The following is a 17,245-nucleotide window of genomic DNA, read 5'->3' on the forward strand; positions in this document are numbered from 1 at the left end:
GTGGGGTATAAATAATAAATTTATTATTATCATTATTATCATTATTACAGTGGATGCTCGAGTTGCGAATGTGATCCGTGCGGGATGCATGTTCGCAATCCGCAGCGTTCACAACCCACAGTGGTGCGTCTGCTCACGTGCAGGTTGCGATTTGGCGCTTCTGGGCATGCACAAAGCGCGATTTAGTGTTTCTGAGCATTTGTGACCGCCAAAACCCAGAAGTAACCTGTTCCAGTCATAGCTGTCAACTTTTCCCTTTTCTTGCGAGGAATCCTATTCAGAATAAGGGAATTTCCCTTTAAAAAGGTGAAACATTGACAGCTATGCTTCCGGTACTTCCGGGTTTCAGCGGGTCTGTAACCCGAAAAAAACACAACCTGAAGGGTCTGTAACCCGAGGTATGACTGTATTATTATTAGGACTTTTTAAAAACAACAACAACACGTATTTGCAAAGTGATGTGGAAAGGCAGAGATCTGAACTGAAGACTGGGGGGAAAGGAAAAACTGAGAGATACCAAAACCGTCAGACTCACCCATCACTATTTGTAAAGTAAAGCTGGGAGGTTGTGGTGCTTTGTGGCCAAGCAGTAATGGTTTGGGAGAGAGGTTTTTCCTGGAATCCTTTGCCTGGCTGCTGTACGCGTAGGAGGAAATGGATTGAACAGGTGAGGGATTTCCCCTCTTCAGGCTCAAGTTATTTAACTGGCAGAGCAGAGGAAGGCACAGAATCTCTTTCCTGCCCCTGCTGCAAAGCATGTTGCTTCCCGTGTGTGTCACTGTGCTCCTCTGCCTGGGCACCGTGAGGGGGTTCCTCCCCAACCACGAATCAGGGGGCATCGATTCGACAGTCTTCACAGATGCAGACATCACAGAAGAAGGGGTCCTGCGGGCTGTTGCCCATTACATGGAGACAAACCCACTGACCGGAAGATCTCCCATGGCCCCGGGAGAGCTGGAAAATATGAAATCGCTGACGGCGACCGAACTGTTCAGAGCCTTTTTCAAAGGTAGGCTTGGAAAACAGGGGTGTGAAGACTAGATCTCATGGCCCTCACAGAGGATTGCTTCTGTGCAGCCTATTCCTTTTCTATATCTCCACTGCCTCTTTATATATATATATTTGTTGTTGTTGTTGTTTAGTCGTTTAGTCGTGTCCGACTCTTCGTGACCCCATGGACCAGAGAACGCCAGGCACTCCTGTCCTCCACTGCCCCCCGCAGCTTGGTCAGACTCATGCTGGTAACCTCGAAAACACTGTCCAACCATCTTGTCCTCTGTCGCCCCCTTCTCCTTGTGCCCTCCATCTTTCCCAACATCAGGGTCTTCTCCAGGGAGTCTTCTCTTCTCATGAGGTGGCCAAAGTACTGGAGCCTCAGCTTCACAATCTGTCCTTCCAGTGAGCACTCAGGGCTGATTTCCTTCAGAATGGAGAGGTTTGATCTTCTTGCAGTCCATGGGACTCTCAAGAGTCTCCTCCAGCACCATAATTCAAAAGCATCAATTCTTCGGCGATCAGCCTTCTTTATGGTCCAGCTCTCACTTCCATACATCACTACTGGGAAAACCATAGCTTTAACTATACGGACCTTTGTTGGCAAGGTGATGTCTCTACTTCTCAAGGTGCTGTCTAGGCCTGTCATTGCCCTTCTCCCAAGAAGCAGGCGTCTTTTAATTTCGTGGCTGCTGTCACCATCTGCAGTGATCATGGAGCCCAAGAAAGTAAAATCTCTCACTGCCTCCAATTCTTCCCCTTCTCTTTGCCAGGAGGTGATGGGACCAGTAGCCATGATCTTCGTTTTTTTGATGTTGAGCTTCAGACCATATTTTGCACTCTCCTCTTTCACCCTCAATAAAAGGTTCTTTAATTCCTCCTCACTTTCTGCCATCAAGGTTGTGTCATCTGCATATCTGAGGTTGTTGATATTTCTTCCGGCAATCTTAATTCCGGCTAGGGATTCATCCAGCCCAGCCTTTCGCATGATGAATTCTGCATATAAGTTAAATAAGCAGGGAGACAAAATGCAGCCTTGTCGTACTCCTTTCCCAATTTTGAACCAGTCAGTTGTTCCATATCCAGTTCTAACTGTAGCTTCTTGTCCCACATAGAGATTTCTCAGGAGACAGATGAGGTGATCAGGCACTCCCATTTCTTTAAGAACTTGCCATAGTTTGCCATGGTCGACACAGTCAAAGGCTTTTGCATAGTCAATGAAGCAGAAGTAAATGTCTTTCTGGAACTCTCTAGCTTTCTCCATAATCCAGCGCATGTTTGCAATTTGGTCTCTGGTTCCTCTGCCTCTTCTAAATCCAGCTTGACTTCTGGGAGTTCTTGGTCCACATACTGCTTGAGCCTTCCTTGTAGAATTTTAAGCATAACCTTGCTAGCGTGAGAAATTAGTGCAATTGTGCGATAGTTGGAGCATTCTTTGGCACTGCCCTTCTTTGGGATTGGGATGTAGACTGATCTTCTCCAATCTTCTGGCCACTGCTGAGTTTTCCAAACTTGCTGGCATATTGAGTGTAGCACCTTAACAGCATCATCTTTTAAAATTTTAAATAGTTCAGCTGGAATACCATCACTTCCACTGGCCTTGTTATTTGCAGTGCTTTCTAAGGCCCATTTGACTTCACTCTCCAGGATGTCTGGCTCAAGGTCAGCAACCACACTACCTGGGGTATATGAGACATCCGTTTCTTTCTGGTATAATTCCTCTGTGTATTCTTGCCACCTCTTCTTGATGTCTTCTGCTTCTGTTAGGTCCTTTCCACTTTTGTCCTTTATTATGGAAATCTTTGTACGAAATGTTCCTTTCATATCTCATATATATATATATATATATATATATATATATATATATATAAAATATTTTTTATTAATTTTAACATATAAATTATAAAATGTACCACAGAACTTACCACTTATACAATCTTTTTAGACTTCCATCAGCACCTCTGATGATCCACCGTTTTAACCACTTCTTAGGCATTTCTTCACTTTATATTGCCTTTACATCTCTTAACAAATCATCCTCCCCTGTGTCCATTTTTACAACACGTCTAATAATACTCCTCACAAAATTTCTTGCAGCCCTACAAACGTCGTCTGTTCTTCACAATTACTTTTCAAATAGTCCGTAAATGTACTCCAGTCTTCCGTTAATTTCTGCTCTCACCGGTTTCGAATCCTACCTGTTAGTTTATCTAATTCTACATAGTCCATTAACTTCATCCTCCATTCTTCAATCATCAGTCACTCTTCTTGCCTATTTTCACTTGTCCCCCCCCCCCACTCCTTACCACCTAAATGAAATTAGGCTGAGGTTCACGAGTGCCTGGAGGGCACGCAGCTTGCCCACCCCAACTTTTGCATAAGTCGGTGCTGCGGCTACTTTTTAAAAGAACTTCCATTTTTACGTATGGATTTCAGGGTTCAAAAAGTAGTCATGCCATCTGTCCCCGTTTTCTTTTTCTTTATATATAATTGTTTATTAATTTTCCATTTTGCAATCTAAAATACTCGTTTTACATCCTTAAGATATCAGTGGCTTCCCTTCTTTTCGTCCCATGGTTCGTTTTGCATATCATAAATCCCTGCATATTTTACAAAAACTACACCATTCGGTATGTTATTGCATCCATCAAAACGTGTTTACACTGGTGAATTTATCTTCATGCTGCCAGCGTTTTCAGCTGTGTACACAACTATTTCCCATATATTCAATAAACGTTTTCCAATATTCATTAAATGTATGTTCTTCTTCTCTTATTCTCTATGTTAAGTCTGCAAGTTGTGCATATTCCGTCAACTTAGGAAGCCATTCTTCTTCAATTGGGACCTCGCTCGTTTTCCATTTTGGGGCTAACAAAACACGGGCTGCAGTTGTAGCATAAAAAGGGTAAAGGGACCCCTGACCATTAGGTCCAGTCGTGGCCGACTCTGGGGTTGCGGCGCTCATCTCGCTTTATTGGCCGAGGGAGCCGGCGTACAGCTTCCAGATCATGTGGCCAGCATGACTAAGCCGCTTCTGGTGAACCAGAGCAGCGCACGGAAACGCCATTTACCTTCCCGCCGGAGTGGTACCTATTTATCTACTTGCACTTTGACGTGCTTTCGAACTGCTAGGTGGGCAGTAGTAGCATACATATCGGTAAATAAGCTTGTTTGACACCTGTCCCCTTTTTATCTCGCACAGCTGACATCTCTCCCAATCGATTAGTCAAAGCCATACAGGAACTCATCTCTGCAAATAATCAAGTGGAGGTCAACTACGCTGAAAACAGTAACTACTTCTTCCACTGTGAAAAGATTGCCCCAAGTAAGTGCCTTGGGGGAGAGGGGGGTGGAGCTGCGTTTGGGGTGATGTGGGGAACTGTTGTTGCTTTAAGAGAAACACTGAGCTACTTGCTAGCACAGGTGAAAGGTACTTAATAAATAATAATAATAATAAATTTTATTTATATCCCGCCCTCCCCAGCCGAAGCTGGGATCACAGCGGCTAACAACAGTAAAATGATAAAACATTCTAAATTAGCCACGTTATCTACAACAGTCCATATTTTTAGAGCTCATGCTTCATTTATCTGTATATTATTATTATTATTATTATTATTATTATTATTATTATTATTCCCTGCCCATTTGCCGGGTTTCACCAGCCATTCTGGGTGACCCCTGCACACTTAAATCCAGTCAAATGCAACTATGGGGTTGCAGCGCTAACTTTCATCTAACTTTCAGGCCAAGGGAGCCAAGGTTTGTCCGCAGACAGCTTTCTGGGTCATGTGGCCAGTATGACTGGAAGCCAGAGCGCACGGAAACGCCGTTTACCTTCCCGCCGGAGCAGTACCTATTTATCTACTTGCACTGGTGCGCTTTCGAACTGCTAGGTTGGCAGGAGCTGGGAAAGAGCAACGGGAGCTCACCCCATCGCGGGGATTCGAACCGCCGACCTTCTCATCAGCAAGCCCAAGAGGCGCAGTGGTTTAGACCACAGTGCCATGGGAGCTGGAATCTAACCATACCTGGAGAATCCCTGGCTTCCAGTTAGGCTTGAGATTTGACATTTCTCCAGTTTAGAAGTTAAGAGTTCAGAGGAGGAGGAATTCAGAGGAGGAACAGGGATATAAAAAGTTCCCCTGTGTTATCTATTCCCAGGTATAACGCAGATGCAAAACCTGAGGGACTCCATGCTAAGTAGCTTAAAGGAACCTGTGAGTTCATCGGATTTGGAATCGGCTCGACAAAGTGCTGGACAAGCTCTGCACATCCTTCAACAATTCTACAGTAACACCAACTGGCCTGAGCTGGGGAAAGGTGGAACTTACGATCACCTCTGTAAGTCAAAATGGAACTGCAAAACTCTCTCTTGTTTTCAAAGTTAAACATAAGAAGTACAGCGGTACCTTGGAAGCCATTCCGGAAGTCTGTTCGACTTCCATAATGTTTGGAAACCAAAGCACAGCTTCCGATTGGCTGGAGGAAGCTCCTGCAGCCAATCAGAAGCTGCTGAAGCACCGTCAGACATTTGGCTTCCAACAAAGCGTTCAAAAACCGAAACACTCACTTCCGGGTTTTGATCGTTCGGGAGGCGAAATGTACGCATACCAAGGCGTTCGACAACCAAGGTACGACTGTATTACTTCAAAGAAATATAGAAGCATGCAATGGTTCATCCATTTGCATCCCAGGTCCTCAAGCAATGTTATGCATAATCAGTATAAGAAATCCAATAGCAACCTGTTTGAAAGGTTTCATTGCATCCTAATATAAATATCGTCAATTGCATATTTTTTGTTATATAGATCATTTGTTTAAAAATAAAGAGTTTCTTGCAATTATGGTAGAATTCCTCATTTTTTGCATTCTTTCATGACTTTATTTGTCCCTGACTGGATGAGTGAGCTTGATCATATGCAAAACTAGGCAAATGCATTCAAGAGAGTCGGTGGGGATCTGCAAGACTGATCCAAATCACCTTTTGCATTTTTTTTATCTACCTGGTTTTTAAAATGGACATCCCTTCTTTCCACTCATGCTCTCAGATCACCATACAGAATCATCATAAACCTGCCATAGCTGCCGATTGTCAGGTTTACATGGAATTCAACTGAGTCTAAAGCTGTGTACCCGCCATATATTTAAAGCACATTCCCCCTCTCCAAAGAATCCTGAGAACTGTAATTTACTCACCACAGAGCTACAACTCCCAGCACCCTTGGCAAACTACAGTTCCCAATATTCTTTTTTTGGGGGGGGGGGACATGTGCTTTGAATGTATGGTATGTAAAGGTAAAGGGACCCCTGACCATTAGGTCCAGTTGTGACTGACTCTGGGGTTGCGGCGCTCATCTCGCTTTATTGGCCGAGGGAGCCGGCGTACAGCTTCCGGGTCATGTGGCCAGCAGAACTAAGCCGCTTCTGGCAAACCAGAGCAGCGCACGGAAATGCCGTTTACCTTCCTGCCGGAGCCGTACCTATTTATCTACTTGCACTTTGACGTGCTTTCGAACTGCTAGGTTGGCAGGAGCAGGGACCGAGCAACAGGAGCTCACCCCGTCGCGGGGATTCGAACCACCGACCTTCTGATCGGCAAGTCCTAGACTCTGTGGTTTAACCCACAGCGCCACCCGCGTCCCCATATGGTATGTACACAGACTAAAATAGATTTTTTTTTCTCCCATTATGTTTGCCCTACAGTAAACCCTGCCAGTCCTGCTTTCCCTGTTGCTCCCGCTTCTAAAGAAACCTGTCGCGACTGCAGCAAAGATGCAAGGTAAGAACCCATGGGCACCCATAGGTGATGGTTGAGAGGGAGAAACGGCTGTTGTTCTATTGTGGCTGTGCAGGCAGAAAACAACAGAGGAGTGCCACTGATTTGTCTTGCTCCGTAGCACCTCAGAGTGCCCTTGGCGCATAAGTGAAAATTGTGTAAGTGGGGAGCACCCTTCAAATGGTAAATTTATTTCTAAGCAGTGCATTTACCAACTTCCACGTTCTCTGTTTAACAGCAACCAGTTTGTGTGCGATGGAAACATCCTAGTGAACGACCTGCTCACAAGCGGGTACAAGTTGTCAGCATCATGCAGGCATAAACCAAAAGGTAAGACCAGCGATTTTCTTTTCATGCCATTGAAAAAAGTATGGAGGACAGGTGGACACAAGAAAGGCAACTTCTGAGTTCATTGCATGTCTGCACCTACCTCCTACATGCTGACTAAGAGACAAGGACTTCTTGGTGGTGACTCCCTGGCTAAAGGAGTTTGCTTGCCGCCCAGTCAGCATGGCCAGCGGTCAAGGCTTGTGTCCAGCAACAACTTCTGGAGAGCCACAGATTCCCCACCACTGATGTGAAGACTAAAATGTCCACCTCGTTCCCATAACTGAAGCTGATGACCCTCACTACTGTTTCCCTAACTAATAATAATAATAATAATAATAATAATAATAATAATAATAATTTATTTATACCCCGCCCATCTGGCTGGGTTTCCCCAGCCACTCTCGGTGGCTTCCAACAAGACACTAAAATACAATAACCTATTAAACATCAAAAGCTTCCCTAAACAGGGCTGCCTTCAGATGTCTTCTAAAAGTTTGGTAGTTATTTTTCTCTTTTACGTCTGATGGGAGGGTGTTCCACAGTGCGGGTGCCACTACCGAGAAGGCCCTCTGCCTGGTTCCCTATAACTTGGCTTCTCGCAGTGAGGGAACCACCAGAAGGCCCTTGGCGCTGGACCTCAGTGTCCGGGCAGAACGATGGAGGTGGAAACGCTCCTTCAGGTATACCAGACTGAGGCCGTTTAGGGCTTTAAAGGTCAGCACCAAGACTTTGAATTGTGCTCGGAAACGTACTGGGAGCCAGTGTAGTTCTTTCAAGACTGGTGTTATATGGTCTTGGGGGCTGCTCCCAGTTGTAGTTTCCGTGTCACCTTCAAAGGTAGCCCCACGTAGAGCGCATTGCAGTAGTCCAAGCAAGAGATAACCAGAGCATGCACCACTCTGGCAAGAAAATCTGCGGACAGGTAGGATCTCAGCCTGCGTACCAGATGGAGCTGGTAGACAGCTGCCCTGGACACAGAATTGACCTGCGTCTCCATGGACAGCTGTGAGTCCAGAATGACTCCCAGACTATGCACCTGGTCCTTCAGGGGCACAGTTAACCCATTCAGGACCAGGGAGCCCAACCCCTGTTCCCCCAAAACAGTACTTCTGTCTTGTCAGGATTCAACCTCAATCTGTTAACTTAAATGATCCACCCTAGCAATTCTTCTTCTTCTTCTTCTTCTTCTTCTTCTTCTTCTTCTTCTTCTTCTTCTTCTTCTTCTCCTTCTCCTCCTCCTCCTCCTCCTCCTCCTCCTCCTCCTCCTTTACATTTATATATCACCTTTATTTTCCAAGGATCTCAAGACCTGGTTCTCCTCCTCCCCATTTCATTCTCACAGCAACCCTGTGAGGTAGACTAGGCTGAGAGACAGTGGCTGGTCCAAGGTCACCCAGTGAGCTTCATGACTGAGTAAGGATCCGAACCCTGCTCTCCCAGATCCCAGTCCAACACTCTAACTATTACGCTGTACTGGCTCTTATGAAGAAGAAGAGTTTGGATTTGATATCCCGCTTTATCACTACCCGAAGGAGTCTCAAAGCGGCTAACCTTCTCCTTTCCCTTCCTCCCCCACAACAAACGCTCTGTGAGGTGAGTGGGGCTGAGAGACTTCAGAGAAGTGTGACTGGCCCAAGGTCACCCAGCAGCTGCATGTGGAGGAGCGGGGAAGCGAACCCAGTTCACCAGATTACGAATCTACCGCTCTTAACCACTACACCACACTGGCTCTCACTTATGCTTCCTCCATTCTCTTTCCTATATTCTCTCTGTAGGCAAATGTGGACATGGCGGAAGAAATGACCCAGCCGAAATGTTCCCTACCACAGGGGGGATCAACAAGGAGACAACTGACCCCCGGCTCTCCCCGCACTATCAGTTGCATCAACAAGCAGCTGAACTGGCCATACAAGCCACAAGGGACTTCTTTGTAGGAGATGGTATGGTTCATTGACCTTTCAGCACAGGGATAAATAATACCTTTTTCTTCTTCCAGGCCTTTTATGACCTTGATATAGTTGCAACCCTTGTGGTGGTTTTAGCTCTTGTGATTTGTTTTGGCTGTGGCTGTCACTAAATTATGGGACTCCCTCCCCACAGAGGTGCATCACACACCTTCATCGTATGGTGTTTGTTGTGCGCTGAAGGCACACCTGTGACACATGATATAGACATGGATCATTAGACACCACCTTGTTCCTCTAATTGTTTTAAACTGTTTCTTCGCGTAGCGTTTTAAACTGTTGTGACTTGCCCTGAGACCTTACAGTGAAGGGTGGGAAATAGATAAACAAACAAATAGGCCCATGGACCGATTCCTCACCCTGGACCTATCGATTCTGTTCTTTTGCCCATAAAGACCATGTCACCATCCACCATGCCAGTCTGAGACAAGGTATTGTCCAATGAAAATAGGGAGGTCCTAAAGAAAAGTGGATAAGCATAATCTGTTTTTACTCCATTGTTGTTGTTTTCCAGGGTACGGCCTGCTGGACCAGGTGGGCAGCGATACCTTTAAGAGGTTTTTCAACTTGGAAGGCTATTCGCTCACCTTTGTAATAGACACGACTGGCAGCATGTCGGAGGATATCCACCACGTCAAAACCACCTGCATCAACCTCCTCCAGGAATTTTCCAGCTCCCCGGATAAACCCTTTAACTACATTCTTGTGCCTTTCAATGATCCAGGTGAGAGGGCAAAAAGGCAGAGCTGGTTCTTCCCATGCTAAGTCTGCTTAGTCTGAAATTGCCTGCCTTCCTTCGCTCTGCTTTTTTTCGGAGAATCCAAATAACATTGCTGCTCACCTGTTCTTTTTTTAAGTGACTTCAAATGATATTTTGGTTAAATTAATATACAGGCAACTCCTCCATTTGTGTGGGGGTTACGTTCTGGGTCATCATGCATGTCGGTGCAGCGTAAGCCCACCCCACCCCATTCTGCCCCCTCCCTGCCCCACTCCAGGACCATAAATGGTCACACATGCCTTGGTTGCACACAAAATGGTCATTCCCATAATTCCGTTCCGCTTGGTATGTAAAATAAGTGTAAAATTGCATAGGAATAGTTTAAAATGACTGCCAAGTACTTGCAGTTATATATTATGTATTTATATTGTTTGGTTGTTGCTGTTGTTGTTATGTAGCATTACCCGACATTTTCAGAAGGTAACATTAGAATTCTGTGGTTTCCCCAAAGCATTTTATGTCCTTCTTCACTAGACGTACCATATTTTTCGCTCTATAGGACGCACCTTGTTTTAGAGGGGGAGAACAAGAAAAAAAAAATCTCCCCCTCTCTGCTCAGCGCCCCTTCAGCGAAGCGGCAGAAGAAACGGAGCCCCTTCCATTTCTCCTCCTGTTTGGCTGAAGGGGCGCTGCGCAGCTCTCCCTCTCTGCTGAAGCCAGGAGAGTCTTGCTCTCCTGGCTTCAGCAAAAGGAACCCAGAGCCTCCAGAGCGCAGAGGGAGCGCTCCCTCTGCGCTTCGGAGGCTTCGCGTTGCTATCGCTGAAGCCAAGGAGCCTGCATTTGCTCCATAGGACGCACACACATTTCCCCTTAATTTTTGGAGGGCAGAAAGTGCGTCCTATAAAGCGAAAAATACGGTAAATTGACCAAGCTAAACATTAACTAATCACAAAAATAATATCAGGTTTTAATTCTTCTCACACACACACACACCCAAAAAAGCCGTATTTTAAGACCCCTCGCTGAAGAAATTTGCTGAAAGTAAGTTTCACCCCAAAAAATGACATACCCTACGTGACCCAGCTTAAGGTATGTCTCTGCCTGCCAGCTCTCCTTTGCAGATACTCAGTCCCTCTCATATCTATCCCTGCAGATGTTGGCCCAGTCCATGTGACTCAGGATGTGGATGAGCTTAAGACCTTGATCTCTAACCTTAGACCTACGGGTGGTGGTGACTGCCCAGAGATGTCTTTGAGTGGCCTGAAGTTGGCTTTGGAACACAGCTTGCCAAGGTAATAGACCTGGCCTTTCCCGCCTTATTCGTAACATAAATATTCCCGTTACCTTCATTCCTCCATTCCTAGTACCTTTGCTTGAGTACCTAGAAGTCACTCCACTCATTCTCCCTTGCGACCTGGAACTTCTTCCCAGGTCATCTCCTTGTGGTCACCTCTATTCTTTCAAATCCCCACCACCACCAGTTAAGCTTTCAAAACTCCAGTCCTCCCCCACCTGCCCCCAACAACAATGGTGCCCAAGTATGTATTGAGTGGCCATGTTCCAACAATCATACCTCCGTTAAATAAGCTGCGGTAGGAAGGAGCCTCATGAACATGCGCACAACCCCTTTATGTGAACCAGAAAATGAACCAGTTAATTTCCCATTAACCTCTAGAACGTAAGGTCTACTGGAACATAAGGTCTACTGGATCAGACCAGAAGCCGATCTAGTCCAGCATCTCACTGCTGGACTATGGGAAGTTCAGACACAAGACATGGGCGCATTAGCCCTTCCTCTGATCCTGAATCACTGCTATCAGCCTCCAATAGCCTCAGGAATTTCTCTAATCTCCTTTGAACACTACCTCTTTGTTGTAGAGAATTCCATGGTTTAGCTATGCACAGCATGAAGAAGTCCTTCATGCCCCAACGTTCAGCTTTGTTTGATGGCCTCGTGTTCTGGTATCAGGGTGGGACCCCTCCAACGGGTAGAAAAACCGCTCTCTCTATTCGCTTTGGAACATGCCTTGGTATTACACCTACTTTGAACTAGGGTTTGATATCCTGACTTCTTCAGAAGGCATTAACCATCGGTTCGGTCAAAATGGAAAACTCTAGTTAGCTTCCTGATTTGTTCTCTTCCTTGCACAAAGGTCCAAGATCTACACCTTTACTGATGCTGGAGCCAAAGATGAGCACCTGAAAGATGAAGTCCAAGTCCTACTTGATTCATCCGGGTCTGAAGTGAATTATGCTCTCACAGGGTATTGCTCTAGCCGGAAACGCAGAAGTATGTATAGCTCTTGGCAAGCAATGAGAAAGAGGGCGTTTTCATGGGTGGGAGAGTGTTCCACAAATAGAAGGGTGGGATCCTTGAGAAATCAGCAGGCCCACCTCCCGACTTATGCCAATATAATTCTTCTCTGGTGATCATTCGTAGCCAAGTATGATGGTCTTCCATAAACACAGTTTTAACAATGAGTCCATAAGTGACTGTGGAGGCCAATTCTGGATCCACACGTCCTTCCACAGTGGGGACATTGGTTTCTGGGTGGGAGTCGATCACAGTGAGGGTTTGCCAAACGTGCCTTCCTCTTAGCAAATTTCCCCTTTTGTCCTAAGTTTGAGTGTCTTCGAAGCCCATGACACCTTTGGTAAAGACTGTTCTCCAATTGGAGCGCTCACAGGCCAATGTTTCCCAGTTGTCGGTGTTTATACTACATTTTTTAACCTTTAAAGCCCTAAACGGCCTCAGCCCAGTATACCTGAAGGAGCGTCTCCACCCCCATCGTTCTGCCCGGACGCTGAGGTCCAGCACCGAGGGCCTTCTGGCGGTTCCCTCATTGCGAGAAGCAAAGCTACAGGGAACCAGGCAGAAGGCCTTCTCGGTAGTGGCGCCTGCCCTGTGGAACACCCTCCCATCAGATGTCAAAGCGATAAATAACTACCTGACATTCAGAAGACATCTTAAGGCAGCCCTGTTCAGGGAAGATTTTAATCTGTGATATTTTAGTGTATTTTTGGTTTTTATGGAAGCCGCCCAGAGTGGCTGGGGAAACCCAGCCAGATGGGCGGGGTACAAATAATAAATTATATTATTATTATTATTATTATTATTATTATTATTATTATTTAAGATTTGCCTCGAGAGAATCTTTAAACCTCTTTTGCTGACGACCAACATTACGCTTTCCATTTTTAAGTTCGGAATAGAGTAGTTGCTTTGGAAGACGATAATCAGGCATCCACACAACAGGACCAGTCCAGCAAAGTTGATGTTGAAGAACCATTGCTTCTACACTGGTGATCTTTGCTTCTTCCCTTACACTGGCATTAGGCAGGCGAACCTTATAAGCAACTGCTGCCAAAACACCCACTGTGGTTTGCCTTTCCTCCTGTGAACACAGAAGAGAAGGAGGCCAGGTTTTGAGACAAAAACCCATCCTTTCTCTCCACAGGTGCTGCCGAAGAGGCTTCTGGGAGAAGTTATGCTAACATCTATGAAGAACTAGCTGCTTATTCTGGAGGCTTCTATGTGATGACCACCAAAGGCGAACTCGACCAGGTCTTGGGCATCATGGAGCTGTCTCTGAATGCCGCCCCAGTTACGGTGGCCCATAAGCAATTGGATGGATCTCAGCTCTCTTTCCCTGTGGATGAGACCCTCACAGAAATCACTGTCTCCGTCAAGAGCTTGCACTCTTTGGATTTCACCATTACTGTGAGACAACCTTCAGGTACAGCTTGTTCAGAGAATGAAGCAGAGAGCTTTCCTGCAAAAGTATGGTGGGGGGAATGAAAATTGTGGAGAGTCTTGTGTGGTTTGCCATCTCATCCTCTACACAAATAATGGTGAACACTTTTTGGCCTGAGGGCTGTGTTTTGGGCTTTGGGGCTACCGTCCAGGGACCCCACGTCAGCGACAGGCAAAGCGAGAGGAGAGCGTTGGCAGTAAATGTTACCTTTGTGCAGTTAAGAGAGCTTCAACACACATTCACAGGCCTACGTCTCTATCAACCGTCCAGAGAAATGAGGGGCATGATCAGAGTTAAAGAACATTTAAGCAAGGGGGTGGGGATACTCAAAGAAGGCATACCCTCCAACATATCTCTGATGAAAATAGGGACGTCTTATTCCATTAGAATAATTTTATTATTTACACCCCGCCCATCTGACTGGATTTACCCCAGCCACTCTGGGGGCTGGCGGTGGTCCCATGAGACAGCAGCTGCCCCAGCCCCCAGCAACAACCTGTGACATCAAGAAAGGGAATACCTAGGTGCACAAATGGGTTTTTTAACCTGCGTGCCTCCAGTGCAAGTCTGACACTCTAGCCCAGGCATCCCCAAACTCTGCCCGCCAAGTGTTTTTGGGACTACAATTCCCATCATCCCTGACCACTGGTCCTGTTAGTTAGGGATGATGGGAGTTGTAGTCCCAAAACACCTGGAGAGCCGAGTTTGGGGATTCCCTGCTCTAGCCACTCTAGCCATTGAATCATACTGGGATCTTTAAATCAAACTGGCTCTTTGGATTTAAGGGAAACCTGGGAAATGTTTTTTTATTATCATTTTGTTTAAAAAAAAAGAAAGGAGAGAGAGGAGAAGAACATAACACTTTATTTATGTTTTAAAGAACTCACGTTTGTTTGCTCCAGGGTTTTCTTTATTATTAATCAATTAATTTTTATTATTTTATTATTAATTAAATAATATTTTCCCAATTTCATGGGGAGACCCCCCCCCCCAAAGCATAATACAACAAATGTATGTTAAGGGGAAGGTATGTTGAGCATAACAACCAGCTGTGGTACACATTCACCAGCCCTCATGGAGAATGTGCATACTTCCCAGTCAAATATACCATCTTTTTTGCTCTATAAGACTCATTTTTTCCCTCCTAAAAAGTTAGGGGAAATGTGTGTGCGTCTTATGGAGCGAATGCAGGCTGCGCAGCTAATCCCAGAAGCCAGAACAGCAAGATGGATTGCTGCTTTCACTGCGCAGCGATCCCTCTTGCTGTTCTGGCTTCTGAGATTCAGAATATTTTTTTTCTTGTTTTCCTCCTCCAAAAACTAGGTGCATCTTGTGGTCTGGTGCGTCTTATAGAGCGAAAAATACGCTACATAGTCTTCAACAGGGCTTGGAGAACTTGCATTTATTGAGGGTGTGAAGCAGGGGCAGTAAAGAGTGTGGCCAGAAGAGAGGTTATTGACCGTGGAGAGGGACAAACAAGGAGGACTGCATTTGTCCACCGGGCCTAACATTCCCCACCCCTGCTCTACCCGTCCTGCAACCTTGTCTGTCTTTGTGTCATCCTGTGGCAGGTGTCTCGCCATCCACTCACACAGTGATCAACACAGCCAGCCACAAGATTGTGAAGGTGTCCCCCATCCCTGAGCGGGGCATGTGGACCGTGACTGTCTCTCCCAGTGGCTCCTACGAGGTGGAAATCGGAGGCAAGAGCTTGCTAGACATATCCTACCAGATTATGCAGAAGCAGAAAGAGTATGTGCTTCCGGTCCAGGGAAAACCTGTGAAAGGTACGTTTTGGGGGATTTGAAGCAGCCAAAAAGAGGGCAGGATTATCTTATGTTGTGGTTTAAGGCTAAAGGAGCCGGCGTACAGCTTCCGGGTCATGTGGCCAGCATGACTAAGCCGCTTCTGGCGAACCAGAACAGCGCACGGAAACGCCGTTTACCTTCCCGCCGGAGTGGTACCTATTTATCTACTTGCACTTTGATGTGCTTTCAAACTGCTAGGTTGGCAGGAGCAGGGACCGAGCAACGGGAGCTCACCCCGTTGCGGGGATTCGAACCGCTGACCTTCTGATCGGCAAGCCCTAGGCTCTGTGGTTTAACCAACAGCGCCACCCGCGTCCCTGTTTAAGGCTTACAAAGCACCTAATAAGTTGTACATATAGTAAGGGCCAAAGACTGTGGCTTCCTCCACTACTGAGGGGTCCGACATCACGCAATATGCCAATGTAGCATGCGTAGGGCTGCCACACGTCCACGATTCATCCCTTGTAAACAGCGACTGGGTGGAAATTGCTGAAATGTCCTGGGAAAATCCGGACGTATGGCAGCTCAGATCAATAGTGTAGATTCTGGCGATTTTCATTAAAAATAGCTGAAAAACTCAAGAACTTTGGCCAACGAAAGCTCAACAACTTTTGTGTCTGGATTTTCACCTTTTGGAATATGGCAATAATATGGCAACTCTAATGGCAACCCATGTCGCAAGTGTTTATTTACTCCCCGATATTCCTCAAGAACTTCATTTTTGGGGAGGGGGCCAGATTTTGCAAAGCTCAACAACTTTGGCCCAACAACTTTGGCCCAAAGTTGAAATATGGCAGCCCTAAGTATGCACAACGTTATTGCTAGATATTGAGGGGGCCCAGCCCCCACCTTAAGAACTTCGGGGGCGCAGCTGTCATGCCTGTTAAAGGCACTCCCACACCTGTCATTAGCAGCATGTTTGCCATGTTCCATGCACTCATTTTTGGTTGTTCATCTGCATTACACTGAGCTGTAGTTTAACCTGCTCATCCCCTCTCCCCCAGTTATGCAGGTTCCCTGTTTGCAGGCTCACGATCTAATAAAAACGGGATGGGGATGGGGGACAGGTTGGTCTCCCCCTTTGCCATGATGTTCTTCCTGGAACACCCATGGGAGGTGCTATCTCCCAGTGATCCTTTTTCCCCCCCAAAAAATGATTCATTTTATAACACAAATAAACAATACAAACAGAAAAACAAACAATGCAAACTAATTCTTGTCTTATCCTTATTTTTTCTAAGCATTGTTAGGTGAGCATCCCCAAGTCCCCCCCATCTGATTTTCATTTTACCTCATCTTTAGCAGTTTCATATATCATAATTTTTAACCATTTTTTATCATACTTAGTTTTACCATAAAAATCTTCACGTTTTACCACTGAGAAGTAATACTATTCTCTTCTACTTCTAACCCTACATCCTATGTCTACTTCCAAAGCTATTCTAAGATTTAAATATTAACATATTTTTTCAAATATTCTTTAAACTTCTTCCAATCTTCTTCCACCGTCTCTTCTGTCTGGTCTCAGAGTCTCCCAGTCAGTTTGGCAAGTTCCATTTAGTCCAAATATCTCCCAGTGACCCTTGGTCTGGATGAGCTCAGTGGAGATACTGAAGTGATAGGTGGGGATTTCCAAGGATGTTCTTCTGAGTTCCTGCATCTTTGTTCCAGGCTCCAACTATACTGTCTCGCTGAGGCTGCTGGGTGGGGCTAAAGGTGCCCGGGTCCAGCGCCTGATCCCTATTTCTGGATTGGGGAACCCCCTAGACTCCATCACTTTGAACCAGACCTCTGATGCCCTTGGCAATGTCCTGGCTATTGCCCCTGTTTTCTTGCACACTCCGGTAAGTACCCTTTCCTCATGTCATTTGCTAAAGAATGGTACCAGTTGCAGG

At 45.9% G+C, this 17,245-nt stretch overlaps 1 protein-coding gene across 1 annotated transcript in view; it reads left to right on the forward strand.

The window, feature by feature from the left end:
• The first annotated feature begins 730 nt into the window (after positions 1-730).
• The window catches only part of LOC307206386 (von Willebrand factor A domain-containing protein 7-like), a 32,805-nt gene continuing 16,290 nt past the window's right edge, over positions 731-17,245 (forward strand). Inside the window, exons 1-12 of the mRNA XM_079959623.1 lie at positions 731-1,009; positions 4,196-4,318; positions 5,158-5,337; positions 6,700-6,775; positions 7,011-7,102; positions 8,878-9,042; positions 9,581-9,790; positions 10,941-11,079; positions 11,941-12,077; positions 13,246-13,524; positions 15,114-15,329; positions 17,022-17,194. Of these exons, the coding sequence (XP_079815749.1) occupies positions 757-1,009; positions 4,196-4,318; positions 5,158-5,337; positions 6,700-6,775; positions 7,011-7,102; positions 8,878-9,042; positions 9,581-9,790; positions 10,941-11,079; positions 11,941-12,077; positions 13,246-13,524; positions 15,114-15,329; positions 17,022-17,194 (2,043 nt within the window). The 5' untranslated portion in view covers positions 731-756. The remainder of the gene's footprint in view (positions 1,010-4,195; positions 4,319-5,157; positions 5,338-6,699; positions 6,776-7,010; positions 7,103-8,877; positions 9,043-9,580; positions 9,791-10,940; positions 11,080-11,940; positions 12,078-13,245; positions 13,525-15,113; positions 15,330-17,021; positions 17,195-17,245) is intronic.

The sequence above is a fragment of the Podarcis cretensis genome, assembly GCF_951804945.1.
Source record: "Podarcis cretensis genome assembly, chromosome: 2".
NCBI lineage: Eukaryota > Metazoa > Chordata > Lepidosauria > Squamata > Lacertidae > Podarcis > Podarcis cretensis.